Genomic DNA, 23,724 nt, shown 5'->3' with positions numbered 1-23,724 from the left:
GCTCACACTGGAAATAAAACTCCATCTTGCTTTTTCAGTATTGATTATAACTAATACTGAATTAAATCTAGATTTGTTACAAGACTCAGCCCGGATGAATACGTAACTCTATGTTTTATTGGGAGCCTTGCAGAAGACGCTATATTCAAGTGGCTGGCGATCTTGACCAGTCCACATCTGCTCTGTTGGGCCTTGTACTTATGGCTTTAAAAGTCAGTTATGCTAACATATTTGAAATGTTAATATACTTTAAATATGCTAACATACTTTAAAGCATGAGTATTTGCAGTAAGGGAATCTGCTGGTGTGCCTTGTGCTGCTCTGTGCTGCACACTGGTGAATGATATGACAGAGATAAAATCCCAACCTGTCAGGAGAAGATAGACGATTTTGTTTGTTACGCAAAATAAAAGGCACCACAGAATGGGAGGGAGAAGGAAAATCCATCTGTAGACCATATGATGCCACATAAAAGCAGGGTTCCCTGCATTTGCTAGGATATAGGATTTACTTGTTATCTATATTCTTCTTTTTATTCTATTTTATTAAAACCACTATTTTATTATTCCATTTTTGTCAGGCCTTTCTTCCTGAGGTCTGGAAAATCCTTGCCCCATCTCACTCTCACCCCGACCCGCTCCCCAGTGCGGAACAGCTCTAAGGGAAGGAGTCCTCAGAAAAGATTGCCATGGTGCTACTCAGCCACCTGGTGCCATCAGGTGCTAACATTCGTGCTTCAGTAGATCTCTCTGGCCAAGGAACTGCTCAGCCTCCTGCTTTAAACACTCTTCTTCCTGAATTGCCTAGTGATTTGAAAGTAAAGACCATGATCCTGAAATTTAGTTGGTATCCATAATGTGCTTAGCATGCCTCTGGGTTTGGTATAAGTAAGTATCAACTAATTATTGATGCATTCATTCCAATTCTAATTAGGATGGAATTCCAGTGTGCCTGTAAAGTGAGAACTCTATTTATTACACATAAAAATATATAGTGCATGCTCCTCCAATAATCACCCTAAATACAGTGTGAGTAATCAGAAGAAATGCATCTTCTTTTCCTCTTCCTCCTACACGTACATATCATTCTTAGAGTATATGTTAGTGGGTTTTATTTTCCATGTTATTGCTGTATTTGCTGCCACAATATATATATTTAAATTAAATAGAAGTCATCAAGAGGTTCTATTGGAAGCATTTGCTTTGTTTATTGTTGAAATTTGCTGCTTAGAAAAGAGTAACTGCTGACTTAAGTAAATGTGAAACATAATGATGAGAAACAGCTGCATTCTGCATCTCTCAAAATGCTAAATTTTCTTGTATAAACGTCTAAATGTAGACCTCCAGCTTGTAGTGGGATCCACGCAGATGCAGACCCAAGTGTATAATCACAGGTCAGGGCAGGACCTCATACCCACTGAATTGAGCAGATGTCTCTCTTCATTGAATGGACTAGGATCAAGCCCCTACAATTACTAGCACTTGCATGCAGAAGATGTTCTTCTTTTTCTCCTTTTTTTTTTTTTTTTTAATATACAGCACAAAATAATTTTGACTATTGTTAACATAATACACATACGTCCCTATCCACAACAACAGAAAACAGCTAGAAAAGATGTAGGGGAAAGACTTCGACGTCTTTTTCATATTGAAAAAATGTTCTAGAATTTCTACTCTTTCTTAAATCTGTGAAAAGAAGGAGTGTATGTAATAAATAGCTTCCATGTTCATTTTTCTCAGGTCTGCTATATAAAAGACACTGCTGAGCAGTATGAAGCTTTTCACTTCCAAGCCACTAATTCAAATCCACTGTATGTTGATAGAGATTCAAAGTTATTCCCAGCTAGCAGTCCTTCCATGACCTAAGTGAAAGGAGATGAGTGCAGCCCTCAATTCATATCCTGGCTGATATCTGAATACAGGAAAGCCACCATCATAATTACTGACTTCCAACAGTGCACTAACATGTTGAGCACTGCATAAACTGAGAAAGCAGAGCCCCACACCAAGGAGACTGCCAAACACACTGCCAAACATTGATACTAATTGATATCTTGCTGGGGTCTTAAGCGCAAAAAGAACACAATTTCGTCCCTTCTTTCTAAGTGCAGTATCTTTGCAGCTAAGCTGTGTCATAATATCAGAGCAGAAAAGGAAAATTTCCACTGTATGCTTGTGGCATGACTAAACACTAGTACCTCTCCCACATGAACTGATTCCTTGCAAGCCGGGGTCCAGCTCTAAGTCTTAATGGACCAAAAGCATGGAAAAATAAGGTGTTATGACCAGCAGTATACATCAGGCTGTCCTGGGGCGTTTGTACCTCCACATCTGAGATGAGGTCATGGAGAGCCACGGCCCTCTCCTATTTCCCAGACAATTCAAGGCCCATACAACAGCATGAACCAGTGAAAAATGTTCAACCTATTCTGACCATATCTTACAGAGCCTCATTCACTGCAAGATGAGTTATCAGTCCCATAATAAAGAGCTAACAAAAACTTTCTTCATTAGGGATACACAGACCTGAGACAAAACAATAACCTTTAGGGAGCAGAGACACAATCATCTTTGGATTTCAATGATGGTCATTAGCACTCGTACTGTGAGGAGTTACTCCTCCTGGATGAGAACTTCCTGGTTTGTATGACAATCTCCTGAATCTGTAAGAAGCAAACCAGTAGTCTCCTTCAGTTGCCCACCTCCCATCTGTCATGAACAGCAGCTACTCAACTAGGAACATTACCTGCAGGTCATTCTGGTATACATCTACGTAAGATGGAACAAGTGTCAGGGATAGCTGGGTATCTACACAGGTAACCTGGGAGAAATTGACCAGGAAAATCATAGCCTTCATATCCCACCTAGTCTGGGATATTAGCCAGCATATATGGGAAGTAACAGCAATTAATGGGGAAGTAATACAAAACTACACTGTCATAAAATGAAGCTAATAAATATCTGGCAAGGAACTTGGGCACAGGCAGTATATGGAGCAGCAGTTGAAGCACATGGTATTTTCCCTTATGGTAAACAAGTCTGTCATGGAAGATCTGTATTAATAGCACATATACAAGAACATTTATAAGGACTTTTTCAGCAACCACCAGTTGCTCAATATCAAAATTCTGCTAAGGAAACTTGCCAGCTTGGAGTAGTAGAGGAACAGGGTTATTTTGTGTTGATACCACTATATCCAGAGCCTGATGATTTCCCAGTGGGAGAATAATTGAGTACATCTCCCTGGCTGTTTATATAACGTAACATTATATGTACATATTGCCTGTTAGTCATGCCACAACAGAATTCTGTGAAGCAAGCAGAAAAACTATACAAACAAACCTGACAGCTTTCTACTCAAGGACATTAAGGTAGCTTCATCTCCTTCTGCGAGCACATTACTCATCACTACAAATAACTCAAGAGGATATCCGTGCCTTACAGTAATGTTGCCCTGGAATGGTCATGACCATTGTCACTGTGGGGAGGACAATAAGGAACATCCTTATTCTCCAGGATTAACCATACAAAACTGAGGTGGAAATGTGTGATCCTCTTGCTTTTTGGTGCCTAGACAGAATATATTGACCTCAGTAAAACTACAGAAGGCTAGAGGTGAAGCCTAACAAATACTACCAGTTCTGCACACCAACATTTGAGGCACGGACTGCTTATTACCCATGCAATACAGTTTAATCCCCACTCGTCAATGTCTACAGAAAAAGAAACTATCTGAGAGGAGAATGATATTGCCTATCAGTCATAATATCCACGAACTTAGTTGCTTGTTATGAGTGAAAGCTTAGTTGTAGCTTCTGTCTACTGGGGGAAATAGAAGGCTCTTCTGCTTCTCTACATGCTAAGTGCTTGATGAACACCCCCAAAATAGCCTGAAGAGTCAGAAAAAAGAAACGAAGAAGAAAAAAAAAAAAAAAAACAGGCCTTGTGTTAGGAACACAGAGACCAACAGTACCACACCAAGGTACATCCTACAGCCCAGGTGATGATATGCAAGAACTGTGAGCCTGTCTTGAGCTTGGAGATGTCAGTGGTAAAGGTCCACTTTACTATCCTAAATTACAGACAAAAGATAATATATATATCTATCTGCTACATTTCTTCAACCTAGAAGAGGGCAACAACCTCCCTTATTAATTAGTGTAATGTAGCATGAGCAAAAGCTGCTTCTTCACTCCTACATAATTTCTTGTATGACTCTCAGAGGAATCAACGCCCACTTCTGTTTGGGGCAAGCTTCCTTATGAGTGACACCCTTAAAAAGAACAGGGAAAAGGATATAAAAGATTAAACTGGACAGAATGCTACAGCCATACCATGTTTTGCAAAAGAGGATGAGGCGGTCTCCAAAGATTTATTCACTGAACTCTGAAAGTGCTCCTAATCACCACTACAAATTTACAGGTGTATAATGTGAGTGGGCTGTATTATTAGGGAAGAAGAAGAGTGTTATTCTCCAATATCTCACTAAACTTCTTGGTGTGATACTCAGGTTGCTAAGAGAGTAAGATCTGTTGATCTGAGACTTGTATTCACTGCAATTCGATGGCAGAATGCAAAACCCTAGAAAGCATCAGTTAGGCCTTCTGGTATTTCAGAACATGTAGTCCTGTCCTGTATCACAGCTACAAAGTCACAGTCCTGCCCTGCATTACAGCTGTAGTCTCAAAGTGAAAATATTCAAGCTTGGACTAAACCTCTTTAAACATCTAATGTCTAATGTTCCATGGAAGCACCTTGCTGACATAGTAGCCATAAGCCATAGTGTTTGGGATATCCAGTGCTATCTGAAAGACCACCTTGGCCAATCCTCTCTTTAATAATTTCTGAACATGTCTCACTGTTAAAAATGTGGTATCTTTCAGTAGTTCTTCAAAGTCCCATTTGCTTTTGACTGTTCATTACAATTCTATGGCCTACAGGATCTCCTTCAGGAAATGTGCGACTCTCTTATATAAAAAAGCATGTTTCCAAAAGCAACGACTATATTCAGTCCCACAGGATGAATTGGTATCTCTTCTTCACTCATTTTGCACTGTGTTCCTCAGCTGATGCTGTATAGCTTCAGTATAGTCAAAGAGGCCTAATTTGTTACTACAGCAATTTCAGTTGGGCCACTTGTCATCCTCTAAGCTATCCTTGATGTCTTGATGTCCAGACCCTCTTACAAACAACTTCTGAGCACATTAATAAACCCTGCTCTTCATGATACTACTTCACCAGATGACAAGGATATGATCACTCCTTTGGTAGCGAGCATTAGTACTGCTTTGTCACTAGATCTTACTCTTCACAGTCTTTCTCTTACCAATGGGGGAAGACATTTTCCTTCACCCCAAATGCAGTGCAGACTCATTTCTTACAGACTCCAGATCACTCAGCAGTGCTCCATCTCATGAAATACAGATTATGATTGGTTTGCTGGACACTGGCCAACTTTGGGCCATTCCTGAGAAGGTTCGAGGCAGGACCTTGGCAATCACCTTCAAAATACAGGGCCTGCCTCCAGTATCAATGATGATTAAGACAGCCATGGTGTTGCTACCTCAGCAAATGAGTAACATCAGCTCTGGCAGTTTTCTGCTTGCTATCTTTTCCATACTGGTCTTTGCTTTCTTCTCTGCCACAGGAGGCCCTGGATGAAGCCACCACATTTGCCAGAAGGTGGCTGGAGCTTATCTCCAACAGGGCCTTCAAAGACTGTTCCAGCAGATGGAGCTTTTACCTCATGTCTTGCAATTTACACATTCTTGTGGAAAATGACAATCAGGCATCTGTTTCTTTATGAGATTCCCACACAAGCAGAGATGCCTGGTGAGTCCATTCCTTACAACGACTAACCCTGGAAAATACAGGGCACCTAAACCTGGCAGGCTCTGAATCCCAGAGGAATCAGTAGGAGAGCTGTAGGAGTCAGCTCAGACAGACAGGGTCAATTTACAACAAATGGTCTAGAACGTAACAAAGAGAGATGAAGATTTTCCTAGAAATGAGTTTAGCTTAAGTGTGTTAGACATGCTCCAGTTTCTAGCTCTCTGTCCTAGGGCCCAGAGGGAAATGAATGAAGGTCACAGCACCTTCAGGCCATCTGAGGAAAGGAAAAGGAGGCTCAGAGCTTCTACAAGTCTAATTTCATACAAGTGGAATGTGTGGACCCAAGAGGATCCATAGTGACATCTGAAGACCTACAAGACTTCCATCCCCAAGGCTAACTCCAAGAGCAGAGGGATGAAAAAATCAAAAGACTGTTGTAGAAAAAAAGAGATGCCTGCATTGCTGTATTTTTCTTATACCTGGCAAGGTCCTTTGGACAACTTTGATGGCTAGGAAGGTGTGAGGAGCATCTCTCCTCTAGTATCAAATGACCAATTCCAGCATGGGAATCCATCAAAAGGAGGGATTTCTAGAGCCCTGCCAGCAGATACTCAGGAAACAGATCTTACTCAGGGAACAGATCTTGAGTATAATGCCAAGTGATACAGATGCTTCACTTAGATGATGACAAATAGTAGGATGCAAATGTGCTGCTTTACCTTACAACCAGGTGCCTTAAAGGCTGACCAGTTTTCCATGCTTGGGCACTTCCCACCTCAAACACACAGAAATCAGGCTCTCCCTTGCTGACTTGCTTTCTTTTTCTCCAGTTGCAGAGCCCACGCCCCGTCCTCCTGTAGCTTTGCCTCAGCGAGACTGCTTTGCCTCCCAGTGCCAGCATGCGAAAGCTGGCCTGGCCAGTCACAACCGGGAGGCTCTTCCCCTGCCAACCGTGATCATCTTGACAGTTCTGCTTTCTCCTCACATCATCTGTCAACTCTCTCACTCCACCTACCCTTCCTGAAATCAGCCTCCCCCATCTACCAGGGTTGGGGTCAAGAGGATAGAGGCACAGTGCCAAAGTCAGGGCACTCTCTGCTTCCATCCTATCCCAACAGAGTGAGGAGCCTGACAGAGGCAGGGTCAAGTCAGGATGGGACAATTAGGCTTGTGGGAAAGCAGCAGAGTCATAAGCAGCTACAAAAATCAACTCATCATACTTCTGCTCTGGGGAAGGAACACCTCAAGTGTCAGTGTTTAGGTGTGGTTTGACTCATGAAAGACTGACAAAAAGATTTAAGGAAAAGATCCATATAGTCACAGATCTGTGGACCACTTTCCAACTGCCTATAATGGAGCTAATATCTCTAGCAATACATCTCCGTCTGGACTGGCCACTCACTTTTTTCTTTGACTAACTTGGGATCCACTTTGACAGCACTACCAACAAATGTCACTCCTGATCTTGGCATTGCCTGTTAGTTTAGATCTGTTTACTTCTGGCCTAGTTCTGCTGATGAGCTTTATTATAGGCCTGAAGGAATTCCAGTGATGTGCTTCTTCCCAGCACCAACCAGTAAATTTCTGTTGTGCACTGTACTAAAACAACCTATAAGTAATGCTTACAGCTTCTACTAATATAAATTTAAACAGCTTCTGTAACAAATACCAGGTCAGAATATTAGTTAACCCTGAGCAGAGGAGTCCTACTCACACTCCTGTACCCCTTGTTGTAAAAGAGGCTACCTGTCAGAGGACAGTATAGTTAAATGCAGCATGTCAGTACTACACAGAAATTAAGAGAGCACATTTGGGCTCAGGAGCCTCTGCTCAAGTCTTTCTGGTATGTTACAGTTTTCGCAATGAGCGAAAGGGCATCATGCCCCATCTGCCATCACCTTCATTCTGTACAGGACTTTTTGCTCATTTGGGTAGCTGGTGTTTGTCAGGCAAATTTGTTTTCAAGGTTAGTGTCAGAAACGGGACATACTGGAACCACTTTGAGCATCTAAAGAAGACACATTTGGGCAAGAAACACATTGAAGAAGGAACCCTTCTAAAATGTTCTTATTAGGCTGCTCAGAGAGAACCAAGAAAAAAAGCCCAGGTCTCTTCAGGAATTCTTTGTCCACACAACCTTCTCTCAAAGCAACCAAACCAAACAAAAGCCCAAACAAAAACTCTTCTGTTTTCGTCACCTATGAATAACCGTCTAGAAAGTCAGATCTAGTTCAGCTGGAAACCCAGCACATAAAGAGTTCTGCCTGCAGTGGTTCATTGGAGTTACTGCACTGTGGAGTAAAGCTTCCAGTAAAACCCAGTCTGTACTGATTATGAACACTGGGCAGAAAGAGATGGTTACATGAGAGCATCACCTTGGCCAGTTGGTAGAAATGCAGAGGGAAAGCAAAAGAGAAATCACCCCATTATACTTCCTTCTGCCACCTTCCATCCAAGGTGATGTTTGGTAAAACATTCCAAGACTTGGAATTAGTGTTTCATTTTGTTGTTTTTGTATTGTTTTGTTTTGGTGAAATCATAAACATCTCTCTGCTGGAAACATTTAAAGAAACTGGCTTTTCTCTTTCCAGTTTTGACATTTTTATTCAGGAGCCCATAAACCACAGATGGACAAAAACAGTTGAAACTGCTTTAAATCTCCTGTTCCTCATTAGCAACTATAAACCTATACTAAATAGACGAAAGCATAAAGCATAGCCAGACATAGCCTAAATAGTGCAACACCCTAGCAAGGGGTAAGGAACAAGCTGGTTCAAGATGGTTTCAGCTGACAGTTGTATGACAACAGCCACAAAGGGCAGAGCTTATTGGATATGAACAATCCATTCCACCAGACAGAATAAAAAGAGATCTTTCTTTGAAATTTCAATCAATTGAAATTTTACACGAATCCCTAAAATCCAAAGCTCCATTTTTAGCTTCACATTCAATGTAAACCACAGTATTCTGTGGCTTTTCTAGCACACTTGGAAGAAACTAGATAAACTACTATATTGTTTAATACTTAGGATTTAGCATTCTGGATTCCAATCCCACCTCAGGCAGCTTCTGACACGATACCCTTCAATAAATCACATTCTGTTTGCCTCTCAGTTTTGCCATCAGTAAAATGGAGATAACATGCATTTCGCTGTGTGGTAGAGCGATGTGAAGGCTGACTGATTTATCAGGAGTTGTGAGATGCTTAGGAATACTCTGATGAAATGTGCCACATGTATGCACAATTTATTATTAACCTGACAGCATTTTAGCTCTTTTATTTTCCTGCCTTGCACACAATTCAAGTGCAGGATGCCTGAAGCACATTTGAATGGATGCCATGTGGCATTTTGATTGTAGCAGGTACTATCATTTAATTCTGAAATTCACAACCTTAGCACCACATCAAAGCAGGATTTTTGCAATTAATTTTTCTTTTTCACTTAGTTTTTAAAAGGAAAAATTTGAATGGTCTTGATTTTAGTTGGTGTCCTTTCATTAAAATTATTAAAGGCACACAGGCAAGGAAAGAATCTCAAGCAGAAAAATTGTTTAGGCCAAACCTCTAGAGGTGAAAAAGGATGGAAATAAATGTTATATGAAGGTTAAATGATCAAAATTACTATTTAGAAGCCCAAGTCAGTCTCAGAGCTCCAAGGTGCCTGGGTCACTTTTCAAACTGGGAATTAAAAGTAGCATTTTTTAAAAGAAGACCAACAAATCTAAGTAGATTTGGGTTTAGTTCTTATTTCAGCACATCCTTCAGCGGTATGAATGAAGGTTTTGCCTGGCTAACGAGTACGTAGTGTATGAGGTTAATTTTAAGGTGAACACTATTAAGCGTATAAAAAAAAATCTGTACAATGGTCTATACATTTGATGTATTTTTCACATAACTGCTCGTTAATGACACTGTATCTGCAAGTTCAAATAGTTGATGTACACACATTCTGCAGCAGAGTCAATCCTTCACAAGGAGAAAACAACTGGGCAGGCGTATGCCTAGAAAATAGAACAGATGAAACTCACATTTTGTCTCATTCCCAGACCTGAAAAGTAGCTTAAATTATTTTAGCCTGCTTTCCACAGCAACGTTTTGTCAAGTAAACAAGAAGAAACTTAAGCAACTTCAGCTCTGGAGGAAAACTAGTAAAGACTGTTACAAATATCCCCAAATAGTGGAATATAGATTCATAGATGTTTAAGGCCAGAGGGAACATTAAACAGACCTACAACAGAGCAGTGACCTCCACTGTAAGTGGTAGCAGGCCTATAATTAAACACCATTGACAAATGAGGTCTGAAATCACAGCCAATTGTTCTCCCGAGATAGAGGATCTGTTACTGAGTACTTTGGTTTAGATATCTTTTGCCTCAGGCAAACTGGGAGCCTCCACACTGGCAGTGGCAATGACAGGGAAAAACATCCCAGAGCTCAAGAATGGCTGTCGTGCCATACAAGTGCAATTCCCAAGAGATCTTTGAAGGCAGAGCCTTGCTCATCCAGCCCAAATCTCAGCTTGGGGTGGCTGCAATTCAAAAAAAAAAAAAAATTCTTGAATGGAGAGAAATCTGTTATGCTCCTCTCTGGAAATGTCCACTGCCCAGTCATCAGGCCCAGCTACATTGCAAACTGCTTGGGTTCAGTTCAACACACTAAAAAGCTAAAGACCAAACTGCTAACAATCCCAAATTCTCTAATCAGCAGTTGTAGCTCTTCCTTAATATAGGCAGCCTTGCTGCCTTCACTGTCCCTATTGAGAGGCTGCACTATTCAGTTATACTGGGACATCTGAGCTGTCGTATGGGGAATAACTCACCCAAGTCCTGTCCACCCAAGATCATTCCTCAGGCCCTTCATTTAGTGGAGTTCTTAACAACCAGCAGTATCTACAGATCTGTCACCTTAAATGACAACATGGATTCACACCACTCTTCCCTCCTGGGAGGTTTCAAAGGGCATCGATGTGACTCATCACCACCCTACCTGTGCTCCAGGCTCCTCTCACTGAGAGCTGGAAATCTGTTCTCCTCTCTGGTCAAGTCTAACCTGTGCTAGGTTCTTTCCTTCTGCCTCCACTTCTGGGACTAACAGTTCCCACAGCTGTAGCAGAATAGGATTCGGTCCACGGGGTTTCATTAGAGCTTTTTAGTTGGTGTAGGAGCACATGTTTCTTCCTTAAAACACTTCCAATTTTTAGCAATATATCATTAGTGTGCTCACTAGGGACAATGATGCTATTAACTTATAAAATAAGGTAGAAATATATGGACAATTGATACAGATTATATTTTATACAAAGTCAGAATCCAAAAATTCTATGAAATAAAAATGAATCTCTTTTTCTGCTATCATCAAAATGAGTATTTTTCTAAATATTTTGACTTGAATGAAAACACTATTTCTGTTGAGGAAAAACATTTCCAAGCTGTCTTATTCTGATGTGCCTTAGCTGGTCTAAATGTTGCTTCACATGTCTTTCAGTAGAACATGCCACAGGATAAGGGCAGTCCAAAACCAGACTGCCTTACCTATAGATTTAACTGCAAGATGTGAAGTAAAGTGCATAGGTGTGTATGCTCAATATTTGTTTAAGCCCAGCAGGTCTTGGGGTTTGCTGTAGATGTGTTCATTGCTGCAGCTGAGGTGCAGCTGAGCATCTCAGCTGAAGTAACAAAAGAAAATAAAGAGTTTAGGAGGAAACAACTAAACCAGTAACCTAAATTACAATTTGATCTTCAAAGTCCTAATGTTTGTTGTTCTATTTTTAATTATTAAAAAAAAGAAAAAAAACAGCTCTCCAACAGTGCAGTGCCCGCTAGAGGAACTCTGAAAAGCGGATTTCGCCATTTTCTGCAACATCGAATATTTTTCTCGGAAAACTTTCTTCTTCTACTCAGTAATAAACTTACAGCCATACCGCTATCGCCACATGACTACCTTCCATGCTACCTTCACACAGCCGCCAGTACCAGAGCTAGCAAATTTTAAGCTGGACACGCTCCCATTAGTCACGCCTCATCTTTGACACTAAAATAAATATACCTCTATGACAGATGTAGCAAGGCTACTGCTTCCTGATGGCAACATATCCAATCTGTATCTTTTTTTTTTTTCCACTTTTTTTTTTCATGTTCACTGATCTGCTGTTATTTTCCTTAAAGTCAAAACTATCTGAATAACAGGAACCTGCACAGATCCCCAGCTCCACCAAAGGTCTGTCCAGAATCGTGCAGGGCGGTCCCTTTGTGCAGCAAACCCCTTCCTACAGCCGCGAGTCCCAAGGCAGCTCTAGCAGGAGCCACAGAGGGAAGGGCAAAAGACAGAAGACAAAACACAGAAATTCTGGCTACTTTCCAAGCTTTGTCTTTCAGGTGGTCCTAGACAAGCAATTTAATCTCTCAGTTTTCTCTCCTTTCCTCTTCACCAGGCTCACCTTTTTGTTGGTGCTGGTTTTGTCTTGTTTTTAAGAGCAATTTATTAAGAAATGATAGAACAGGCTTCTTCCCCATATAAAAAAATCTTGGGGGAATATAAGCAATATATTTTCAGCCACATACAGAAAGGAGCTTAAGGAATTTAGCTGCAAACACCACTGAGCTATGAAATTCACAGATCACAACACAAGCTGCTCTCATCTCTGCTAGCCATCTCTGCTTCAGCTGCGGTTTCTGAGCACCCTCAGCGGACAAACCTGCCTCGAGCTCCTCGGATTTCTCCTATATTGCCTTGAGGAGAAAGGTACTGAGAGGCACTCTGGCCCTGAAAGCTGAGCTGGCAGGATGGAAGCAGCAGGAAAGACCAGAAAATCAAACACATGTGCAGAGACACACCAGAGGTTTGGAAAACTCAGAGAGTGTCATTTTTCTCGAGTACTAAGGCAACAAACTGAGAAGAAATGAAAATCCACCCATGGGACTTTGCAGTCTGAGAAAGGCTTCTGAATAAGCAGCAGCCAAGTAAGCTCTGGGGCATGCCAGCAGCTTTAGAGATTGAAGTCAGGTTTTAACCTACAATTTCTGCATCCACCAGCGAACTGTTTCTTCCGTTCTGATACAAGTCTCTGCCAAATACTCAGAGCCAACCCAGCCCATCATTTCACTCAGGTTACTTTACTGGTTGGATTCCATGAGCAAGAAGAGGGAGATCACACCTGAAGAGTAAATCCTGATAACAAGGCATACCTTCCCTCCTTGGCCTACATAGCAAACTGCCGATCAGCTACAAATACACTGGCTACATCTCATAAGCAGTTAGACTTGCAATGGCGAGAGCTTACAGGAAGAGAAATACAGCAAGAAGATTTTACTTTCCTTTCCAGTGCCTAAGAAACACAAAACACTTGCCAGCTTTGCGCTAATTAAAGCACTCAGAAACTACCCAGAGTTGTTCTACTCTGTTGTCCTGCTTTTTATGCAATGATTTATGCAAGAACAGAAGGAGAGCAAACTCTGCAATTCTGCTCTAGTGGCCTTTTATACCCTCCCTGCTTTCCCTGACAGCCCAAGGTCGAGTTGAGTTGAGCATGGAGAGCAAAAGGGGCCAGGCTGGAAGCAGCAGCTGTAGTAGGGATAGCACCAAGGCAGACAGGTAGGCAGAGGTGGGGCACTGCACAAGGAAAAGCATCTCGTCAGTGCCTGGGGATCACGACAGAGGGCATCTGGGGAGAGCCACTGGAGCACATGGGACACAAATGAAAAAAGTCGTAAGCTCTCCTTCTCCCATCACTCCTATCAGCACCCTGCAGTGCGGCATCTGCTCGGTGTCACCCAACAGCCTACGCTGCTGCTGGGGCTCTGTCTTCAGCGGTGCAGCTGCAGCCTGGCCTGGGAAGGCTCCAAGCGCACATAGCATGACAGTGCACAAAGCTGCAGGAAACTGGGGGACTTCAGTCAAAAGGAAGGAAGAGGAACACTCCTCAGACACGGTTTACTCAGCAAGGAAAGCTACCTTAATTTTTAACTGCAAGCCAAGTCAGAAAACCGTCAGTCAAACCAAGTCATTGTACTGGGTACTCATGAATTATCATAATTTACCTGTCCTGCTATTTATATGGCTCTATCTTTGTCATACAGCATGGTGTGAGGTCCTTAATACCTAAGATAGGAAGACCCACTGGCTACATACTTCAGATATGGGAAATGAAGCACAGAGGGTAACCCGGTACATACCCCCCCTGAAGTAAGCTCAGGCAATTCAATCCTGAGTCCTTCAGTCTGCCAGCAAATCATCCTGGGGATACTGGAAGCCTGTGGCAGAACTGGAAATTAGTCTCAGGTGCTCAACTAATGCCTTAATGACCACACCAGCCTTTCCTGCCAAAGATAAAAGTGCTGCTGCACCAATCCACTTCCTTTACACATTGCACCCTGGCCTCCTTTCAGGATAACAGGGTGAGCAACTGCATGTGTAGACAGGGTCTGGCCACCTAAAACAGCACTACCAGCAATGCCATCAGCAACATAAAGTAAGAAACCAGGGTACACAGGTCCCAGCCCCATTTCAGAACAAATGCACTCAAATACAAAATGTATTCAAGTAGTCTGTGACACTCAGAGCCCTCCCTGTGTCTCACACCTACCTGCCTCAGCCCTTGGACTGCTCTGCACCCAGCTGTCAGCTCCTGGACCCATTCACAGGTAGAGCGAGGGGAAATGCTTTGCTCTGCAGGGCGGGTTTACAAGGGCAGTAAGCTTGTCTGCAATGAAGGACTGTGGGAGAGACACACGCATACACCCCAAAACCACCTTGCTGTCTCTGGACAGCAATAACATGGCAGTTGCCTTGTTTTCTAGAGGTGCAGAAAGAAGCTTTGCTATCCATCGAGTTCAAAGTGGGTCAGCAAAGGAACAAGAGGTGAAGTGAGATCAGAAGCCAGCCAGGACAGGTGGCTGCTCTACCATTTCGTCACGTGGATCACCACCTCCTCCCAGGCCAGGGAGTGCTCAGTGCCGAGGCCCATCTTCTGTCGGCAGTGCGAGAGCTTGCTGGACGGACGTCCTCCTCCGCTTCTTCCCCTGCAGCTTTCTCATGTGGTTGCCAGCATCCTCAAGGTTTCCAGGAGGATTAGTTCCCCCATTTTCCACCAGAACTTAACAAAAATTACCCTGTGGCAAATGACCTGCACCCCTCCATCCTGGAGTACAGATGAAAACAAGGCTAGAGCATGTGCTGTCTTGCTTGGGGCTGTATTTACTGCTGATTGACCTCTGTGACAGGCTGCCTAGCTCAGCAGAAGCCTGGACAGTAATACTAGGCCAACGCTTCCTTTTTTTCCTTTTTTTTTTCCCAGGGAAAAACAAAGGAAAATAAACCTTCCTCCTGAAATCAAGTAATCTTCTCCACCCTTCCTTTCCCTAAGTTGGAAAGGGAAATTTTTGGCTCCACTCACTTTCATAATTATTATGAGTTCTTTTTATTTCTTTTAGTTTCTTACTAACACCCCAAAATTCAGTTTAGGTCATAGCTGTGCACAGGTTGGGAAGGAGCAGGAGCCACCAGCCTGGTCTGCAGGCTGACAGAGGGAGCTGGTGTCTAAACTCCAGCCAGATTCAGTCTTCCAGAAGTTCACTGAGCCCGTTCAGATCTCCTCTCAGAGCCAGCCTAGAACTGTTCTCTTACACTGTGCGGCAGGTAACACCAGGACCAAATAGCTGCTGGAAACAGCCTCTGTGAGCTACGGCTTACTTTTCATAAAGTAACATTTTCATCCTGTTTTTACCCCAGTCCCACCTCCTCCTCGCCTACAAACTGCTCTCACCCTTCACCAGCTCCCACCAAGCGGCGGTCTGATTCTGCACCAACTGCAGTTTGCCTCCTTTCAGTAAGGGCAATGCCCAGGCTTAGCCTGACTGAGGGCTACAACTTGTCTGCTGCCTGAGGGCTGCAGCTGATCTGCAATCAAGCAGAAAAGGACCGTAGCCTCATGGTCATCTATAATACAGAAGAATGAAACAAGAAGAATATAGCTGTCAGCATGTATTGCAGCGAGACCGAACCAGCGGCACGCCTCCTACAGGGGCCTGCCATCTCCCTGCGGCGCCCCTGCACCAAAAGCAGGGGAGGGAGGAAGCAAACCCGGCCAGGCCTGGAGCTGCCACAGTCCCCACTCGGCGGGGGAGGTGGGACCTGGGCCATTTCTGTGAAGGGGTGTGTTGGATCCCAACCGAAACTCTGTGGCTTCTGCTCAGTTTTGGTGTTCATTATTACGAGTAACAAACAACGCTTAAACTGCACTTTGGAGTTTCAAAGCACTTTGCAAACATTAATTAATATCTTAACACATCATCTTTCTCTGGTGCCCATCTGGCGTTGCATCAAAAAATTACAACCAGACTGGAAAAAAAAATACTGTTTTAAATAGAACCAAATGAACTTAATCCAAGAAGAATGAGCAAGAGAAAGAGCTGGGAAAAAATAAACTTGCTGCTGCAGAGCTATGTCAGGAGCAGGGCTCTTATTGGCGTTCTGCTCAATGGCCAGAGCTGGGGCATACGAAGTGTCATAAAAGAACAGCTTTGCCTCTTGCAACATTTACTCCACAGCCCTTGGAGACCATCAGTCCTGGAGCTCTGCACTGGTAAGTGAAGATCTGGACCCCCCAGAGCTGCCTGCTGTCCTGGAAGTGCAGAGCACAAGACCAAATGGAGGGTCTGCAGCTGTTTATTGCTGGTGAATCCACCGACAACCAATTTATATTCATCTATCAAGGAATATGCAAGTGGAAGCAAATATTATGGTCATGTTCATTTGTTTCTGATTACAAAATGTATGTAAATGCATATGCAAATTAAGTGCACCCATCAGGCTCATGGCAAAGCACCAAATTAGCCCTTAGCGTTACAGAGTTTGGGGTGGCAGGCGGGGAGATACGGTGATTACAAGGAAGGCTCGGCCGTCCTTTTAGATGCAGCCAAAACTGGCTGCTCCAAAGGGGCAGGTGGAGGATAAATCCTGCAGTAACTTGTCTCTTTAAACGAAGCTGAGGGGCTATAGAAAAATCTGTTCCCGCTGCAGTTAGAAGTGTGATAATTACAGAGCAACGGGCTCCTCTGTCATTCAGCAGGCAGCATCCCCAGGAAATCTTGCTCTGTAATCAAGGGAAGAGGTGCAATCAGGCCCCTATTCAGGCTTCGTTTAGAAACAGCCCCTGCAGGCAACACAAAGGCTTCAGCATGGTGCTTTGTGAAGTCGGTGATCACATCAACGTCTTGGTTCTGCAACTACAAGCAGAGTTAATGTCACGTCTAAGCACATCTTCTGTTCACCTTCACCACAAAGTCCAGAAGGGGCCTAGGAGAGAGGCGAGGTCGTGGGCCAAGCCACTGCTGTACGTAGGATGCTGCACTCACTGTCTGCATCAGTGGACTCACCCTCCGCACCTTGATGGCGGAGGAAGAGAGAATTTCTCGCAGACTAAGCAAGGCGGCGTGGTCCTGAACGGGAGATGTGAGCACGCGCAGCTGGCTGCTGCAGCAGCACTGTGGGCAAAATTTGCGTAGGGAATGAGAACATTCTTGATTTGTGTGTTCTGGGTTGTTTTCTTTTTTTTTCACTGACGTGAATGTATCTATCTGTGCTGCTCAAATTCTACAGGAACCGCATTGTCTTGGCAGCCGCCTGATCTCACAGAGACTGATGAGGTTTATTAGAGGGGAAGGTGTCTCTGACTTCAGCTTTCATGTCTAATGCCACTACTGCCCAGAAACATACAAATTAATTGCTACTCAAATCAGCCATCCTTTGTACCCTACAGAGCTGTCAGATTCAATGAACCGGTTTACTCCAAGTGCAGTAAAAATAGTATCACATTTTATTCAAAACGGCCGGATCTTCCAAAGTGTGCACACATTTGCACACCCATGGTATAAACTCAGGCACACAAATCGTAATTCTCAGTGACCAGCAATGATCAGCTCAGCTACCCATCTGGGCATGTAGCTACCAAGACATACACAATCCTGGCAACTCCGCATGCATAACAAGAGCTAAAAAGCATTCTGCACACTGGGGCATGTTCTGGGCAGAATTTACAGTTTTGTCTCAGTGTGGAATGGTTGCTTTCTGCTGAGGTTCACTGTAACTTCACTTTGCATCACAATAACCCCTAATGCTGCAAATGGAGCTTCGTTCCGTCACAGTACGTGATCAGGAGGTTCCACTCTCTATTTATTTTTTATTTCTTTGGCCACAGAATAGATGATTGTGCTGTGGTTTTACCATCTGCAGACATAGGTATCAGTCAATAGCCAAGTAATGGCCTAGACCCTGTCAAGAGAAGTCATTATGAAAAAGGTACATACTGCATTTAGCCGTTCAAACAGTTGTTATTGATTGGATCCCATCAGTTCCCAGTAAAAGAGCCAGAGAAAGACCAAATGAAAATACACACACAGACTGCAGACTAGTAAATACTGTAATGGAGTTGAAGATCATCCCCAAAAAGGGAGTTGATGTGCAGTTGAAAGAGCATGTCTCTTCTGAAAACGCGACTGAGAACAAAATACCATGTTGAACAGAATTCCTGCAAACATCCAGAGGCAGGATAAGGAAATAAAATAAAAGGCAATAGTTTCAGTGACAAACAAACATTTCTATCTCTTGGAACAAAGCAAACAAAGAAAATACAAGATGCTTAATGGCCAATCAAGCCACAGGCAGGAAGAGCCTGCATCCAGTCCTGCTGTTCCTACCACATCCTACTGTTAATCAATGGAGGTCCTGCCACATTCAGGCAATTGCAAGGCAACATCTTTGAAGTTTGCTAAGTTTGTCAATCTCAAACAAAAAGGTAGCTTTACTTCATCTGGTTCATTTTTAGTTTCCTTGCCACTTTTCTTTGTCTGCTTGTTTCCACTTACTGAACAGCTTTTCTTCTATTTTTCCCCTTCTCACAGTCTACACAGACACTGTAACATTTTTGGGCGACAGCATTTAACACACAGAAATCATCACTGTTGCAGAATAAAGGGGGCAGAAAACAAGGCTGATTATAAAATATTAACATAAACCAAATAGACACCATGAAGTAATACAAGAAAAAGCAGGACTGGACAAAGTGGTAATTGTTTGTGGAAATCTACATTTGTTCCACTGGAAAAGTTCTCTGCACAGCATCGTATGTGTGAGCAAACAGAGCACAGCTAACAGTGAGTTAAAAATGTTTATTTAAAAAGGTACATCGTGACAAACTTCTTTGCTCACTCTTAATAGAAGGTTGGGCTGAAAACTGATGAATCACTAGAGGAAACAAACAGCAATGGTGACGCATGGCTTCAAAAGGTAACAATAGCACTGCTTGATCCGTGATCTCTACAGCAGAAATATCCCTGGTTTCATTAGAAGATGGATTTCATCTTGCTCCACCCACCCAGGAAATACAGAAATCCCACCAGCAGAGCCTTGAGATTGCCCCCACAGGTGTGTATGCAGAAGCCTCACTCACAGTATTTTCTCCAGACATTTGATGAAAACCATACGCTGTTGATGTCTTGACCTGTGAAATCTTGATCCATCATCCCAGCAGCATAAAGAGGCTTATATCTTTATAATTCAGGCTCCACGTGCCTCTGTGGCTCTTGCAATCTTCCATCCCCCAAAACTTGCATTTAGACAAGAGGTGTCTTTGCTCTGTAAGCATATGAGGATCAGGCCCTACAGCCCAGCTATTCAAGTGCTCAGTCACAACCAGCAGTCTCACCAGCTCCACATGCTTCATGGTTCAAGCACAGGAAACAGTTCTGGCTCATTACTGATATGGACCAGATGGGTGCTGACCAAAAAAATGGGGAAAAAAACAGCTTTGGAGTATAAAAATACAAGTCTAGCTTGGAAAACTTGGAGAAAAATGGGAGGGAAAATCACTGTAGACAGTCCCTCACCAGTCATTCTGAAAGCGATTTTATTGTTGCACTTCAGTACTTTAAACTGTTATTTATAATTAATAAATGCATCAAATTCTATTACTGTACCTGAAAAATGCTGGAAACTGGCATTAGGGAGGTATTTCTCCATCAGAGTGTAGATCTCTATAGCACATACAGCCGATGTTATCCCAGACGGCATATTAGTCTTGTCTCTAAGATGGCTATTTTGGTCAAGAATGATGACTTATGTACGATGATAATGTATATTATTATTATATTTGTATATAAAGGCAAATTTTCTTCTATCGTTAATAGCACCTTAAAATTAATGCAAATATAGATGTCATGTTTACTTTCCAAACTCTCTCTTCCTGTAGAAACATGCTTGCTTCTCCACCACAGTATTTCTGTAGGGGTACTGACTGCCTTTATGCTTACCTATCAGCAGTATGTAGACATTACTTTCAGCACCTCTCACATTCCACTTACTAAATTCCAGTTAATTCACTTCCATTCCCAAAATAAGTAAGGGAATGGTAATTATGATATGTAAGATATTAATGCAAGTATTTCCATTTTGACAAAATTTCAGTGTTTTTTTTTTTTCCCTTCAGATTGGACTCTTCTTACCCAGTTTCATCTCTGGCTTAAGCTCAAACTGTTGTGTTTAAACCCAAATGTCAAAAAATGCTGTGATAAGATTCTTGAATTCACACTGTGATTTCCAGTCGACTTACTTAAGTCTCTTGCACGTACAGAGTTAATTACCATGGCACTGCTAAACACCGAGGAAAAAACCCTGAAATACACTTCATTATGCAGTTTGCATTACTTAAGCCTTCTGGACTGAAATTTTAAAAAGTAGTATGAAACAATGGCTACAAATCCCTCTTCCTCTTACAATATTAAAAGAGATCATTAAGGATGTCTCAAAGCAATTTAATCAAGGATGCTAAAACAATCAAGGTACCATTCAGCAATTAGTACGCAAATAATTGAAAGGGAGCATGGGGCTTCCACAGAGAGCAACAGCTTACACGATAGGTGGCCTAACTTTTGCAGTGTCCTGTCAAGCAGTTACGTTAGCCATACACACATTGCTCATTTTTACCAACACTTCACTCAATTTACCAACACTCCATTAGGGCCACCAAATTGTGGAATTAACCCAGATAGCTAAGATCATTTCTTACCTATGCTTTTATCAGCATCAACTTAGGGTACTTCTGTGTTCACCGATTCACATTTTCTACCCTTATTAATAAGTTGCTGATGAAAATCTGCCCATGCTACAAATGCAGCATCCTTTCAAAAAGGCACTTTTTGCAATTGCTCATGCCCTCCGTCTACTCCCATTTCATTATTTCCTGCTGGAAAAAGAACGGTGGAACTTTAATTCCTCTGATAGCCACCAGCAGGGATAAGAGCTCAGCCACAGCCTTGCTGAGTGACAAATTAACTCTTTGGATTGCACAAAGACCAATGGGAAGCACAAATGTATTTTCTTACCTTCAGAACACAGTTTGCCAGCATACCCAGTGGCTGAGCAGTCACAGTGTGGCTCGCCATCCAGAAGAAAGCAAGTGCCACCATTTTCACAGGGGTTTTCTGCGCAGAGCCCTTCCATTTCCAGTCGGACCCCTTGACTGCCCAGGAGCTGCGGCTCAGAGTTGCCGTATTTCAGATCCAGGATAAATCCTTGAAACGGAGGCTCACTCAGAACGCCATCAAGGGTCAAGGCAGCAGGACGGATGTCCAGTGGGACTCCACCCACAAAAAGGTCGCTGACGATATTCATATACTGGCGCTGGGGACGCACCTCACCTGGCTTGGCTTCACCGTCCAGCACTAGCACTGTCCGAAGGTGATTGCGGCTGACCATCAGGAAGTGCCAGTTGCTGTCGTTGACCTGCTTGTCTGTGATAACTGTAGTCTCTGCACAGTCCACACTGAACTGCAGCTGGATGCGCCCATCGACAAGGGACAGACAGAGGAAGTCACAGACACCACCGTCATCAAAGTAGAGAAGCAGCCCAGCGGAGACGTTGGTCTTGAACTGGAAGCTGAGTTCACTCCTAGTGCTGGCATCCCAGCGGAGGTAGCGGGCCCACTGGTTGGGGACGCCCATGAACTCCAGACCCAAACAGAGACCCAGCAAGGAGCCCAGCAGCAAACTCACCTTCAAAGTGAAGTAGATGGAGTGGAGGGTGAAGCCCATCGTTTCAAGAATCTGCTCTTCACTAGGAGAAAAACAAAAGCCACACTACTGTGAGGAGAACCCCAGCAGTCAACACTGAATCTGTTAAATCCAACGGGAAGAGAAGGAGAGCACAGATTGACAGAGGGAGGGAGAGCAGGTGGAAAGAGAGATAGCAAGGGCACGTGACTGAGAAGAAGTGTCTCCTCTCCAAGCAAAGATCTCAATTATCCTTTAGGATCCAGAGGCCTTTATCTCAGAAGTACAGGGTATATGAAGGTACTTCTCCAGCCGGTGTACTTTCATGAAGGGCAAAAGAACCCACGGTGGTTTGTTTTGGTAGAACACAAAGGTGACACTGGTTGTTCCTGGGAGGGAGGAAAGGCCGGGATAAAGCCCAAGCCTCAGATTCTGGTTTCCTAGAAGGGATGACAATACTGACGGAGGTGGCAGTGAGGTGGAAGAGAAAGTGAATTCATAAAGTACGTGATCCTTGGGAGGGCAAAAGTGAAGCCAATCTTCATGGTGAACTGGTGGCAATCCAGCCCATAATTCACTGCTTGGCACTCAGAGAGCTTGCAGGACCTGTGGGGTCAAAGGAAGAAAAAAAAAGAAAAGGTTGATCCCACTACTAGCCATACTTTTACCATGAAGCTTATTAAGGTCCTGTCCAGTAACTCATTTACATTTCTTGATATTCTGGCCACTTGTTCAGGCCTGCAGTTGGCTATACTGTCCTTCAAAGCACCAGGGACATCTACATCATCAAAACTAAGAGGACCAGATAGAGAACTCACCAAGGGATCTGCACAAACCACAACACTGGGCAATGAAAAAATACACCAAAGGATTTTACCCCCTCGGATGAAGGCAATCTCAGTGACTTTACTGAGAGAAACGTTGCTGAAGCTTCCTCATTAACAATTACCTCTCAGTGGAAATGCTTAGGGCAAAGACCACAGTCCTTTAGAGTCTGAGAGCTGATGCACGGCAAGGAAGATATTAACCAAACTTCCCCTTCCATTGCTTTCATTATGCTTCCTAGCACACCAAGCAAGCGTTAGAGAAGACAACCCCGCTGTCAGGCTGTCATGCAATAGCTGCTTTTACTTTACATGTCTTGCACACTTCAGAGGCTCTAACAGGGACCTTTGCAACCTGGAAACATGTGCTATGCAAATTATATATGGCAACCTGCAGCTTAGATGATAGGAAACTTGTAGCTTAGATGATAAGAACTGTCTAAGCACTTAACCACTTACCCTGGTCTAATGGTTTGGCAAAAAGGCCAAATTCACCCCTAGCTAACAGCAAGCAATTCCAGCTGCCTTCAGCGAGCAGGAGCTACACCTGTTAGCACTGGGATATAATTCACTTCTGCCTATTTGCATGTGGGTGACTGTATGCCTAGGGTAGGAGGATGTTTTAAGATGACAACTAATGACAGCACAAAGCTAGGGCTCATTCTTTGAAAATCCTGCTTTAAAAAAAGTTTTCCATTAACAAAGGTGCTTGTTCACAGGCTGGGCATGAGAAAAGCTCTGGGAACTGCTAACACTAGCACAGATACAAAGCGGGAAAGAAGGTGATGAGAATCACGGCCTTCAACCTCGCAGAAGACAGCACAAGCACGGATTTCACAAACTGGGTCACAGATATTGTGAGATATTGTGAGACAGCATTTTGCTTGGGACAGGTGTTTTGCACTGTGAATGATGAGCGTGGCTGGGGCTGTTGCTCCTAGCAGATGCCTTTCAACCCTGCCACCCACCTCGCTCCAAAGGAGGTGACCCCCAGACACTGCAGAAACGGGCAGTGCATTAAAAACTC

The 23,724-nt window shown here is 43.3% G+C and overlaps 1 protein-coding gene across 1 annotated transcript in view; it reads right to left on the bottom strand.

Annotated features, from left to right (window-relative positions):
- Positions 1 to 23,724, bottom strand: part of NRXN3 (neurexin 3) — a 981,410-nt gene that overhangs the window by 911,217 nt on the left and 46,469 nt on the right. The window contains exon 2 of the mRNA XM_035539906.2: positions 21,207 to 22,479. Coding sequence (XP_035395799.1) covers positions 21,207 to 21,915 — 709 coding nt within the window. The 5' untranslated portion in view covers positions 21,916 to 22,479. The remainder of the gene's footprint in view (positions 1 to 21,206; positions 22,480 to 23,724) is intronic.

The sequence above is a fragment of the Cygnus atratus genome, chromosome 5, assembly GCF_013377495.2.
Source record: "Cygnus atratus isolate AKBS03 ecotype Queensland, Australia chromosome 5, CAtr_DNAZoo_HiC_assembly, whole genome shotgun sequence".
Lineage (NCBI taxonomy): Eukaryota > Metazoa > Chordata > Aves > Anseriformes > Anatidae > Cygnus > Cygnus atratus.
This window is presented reverse-complemented; position numbering and strand designations above follow the sequence as displayed.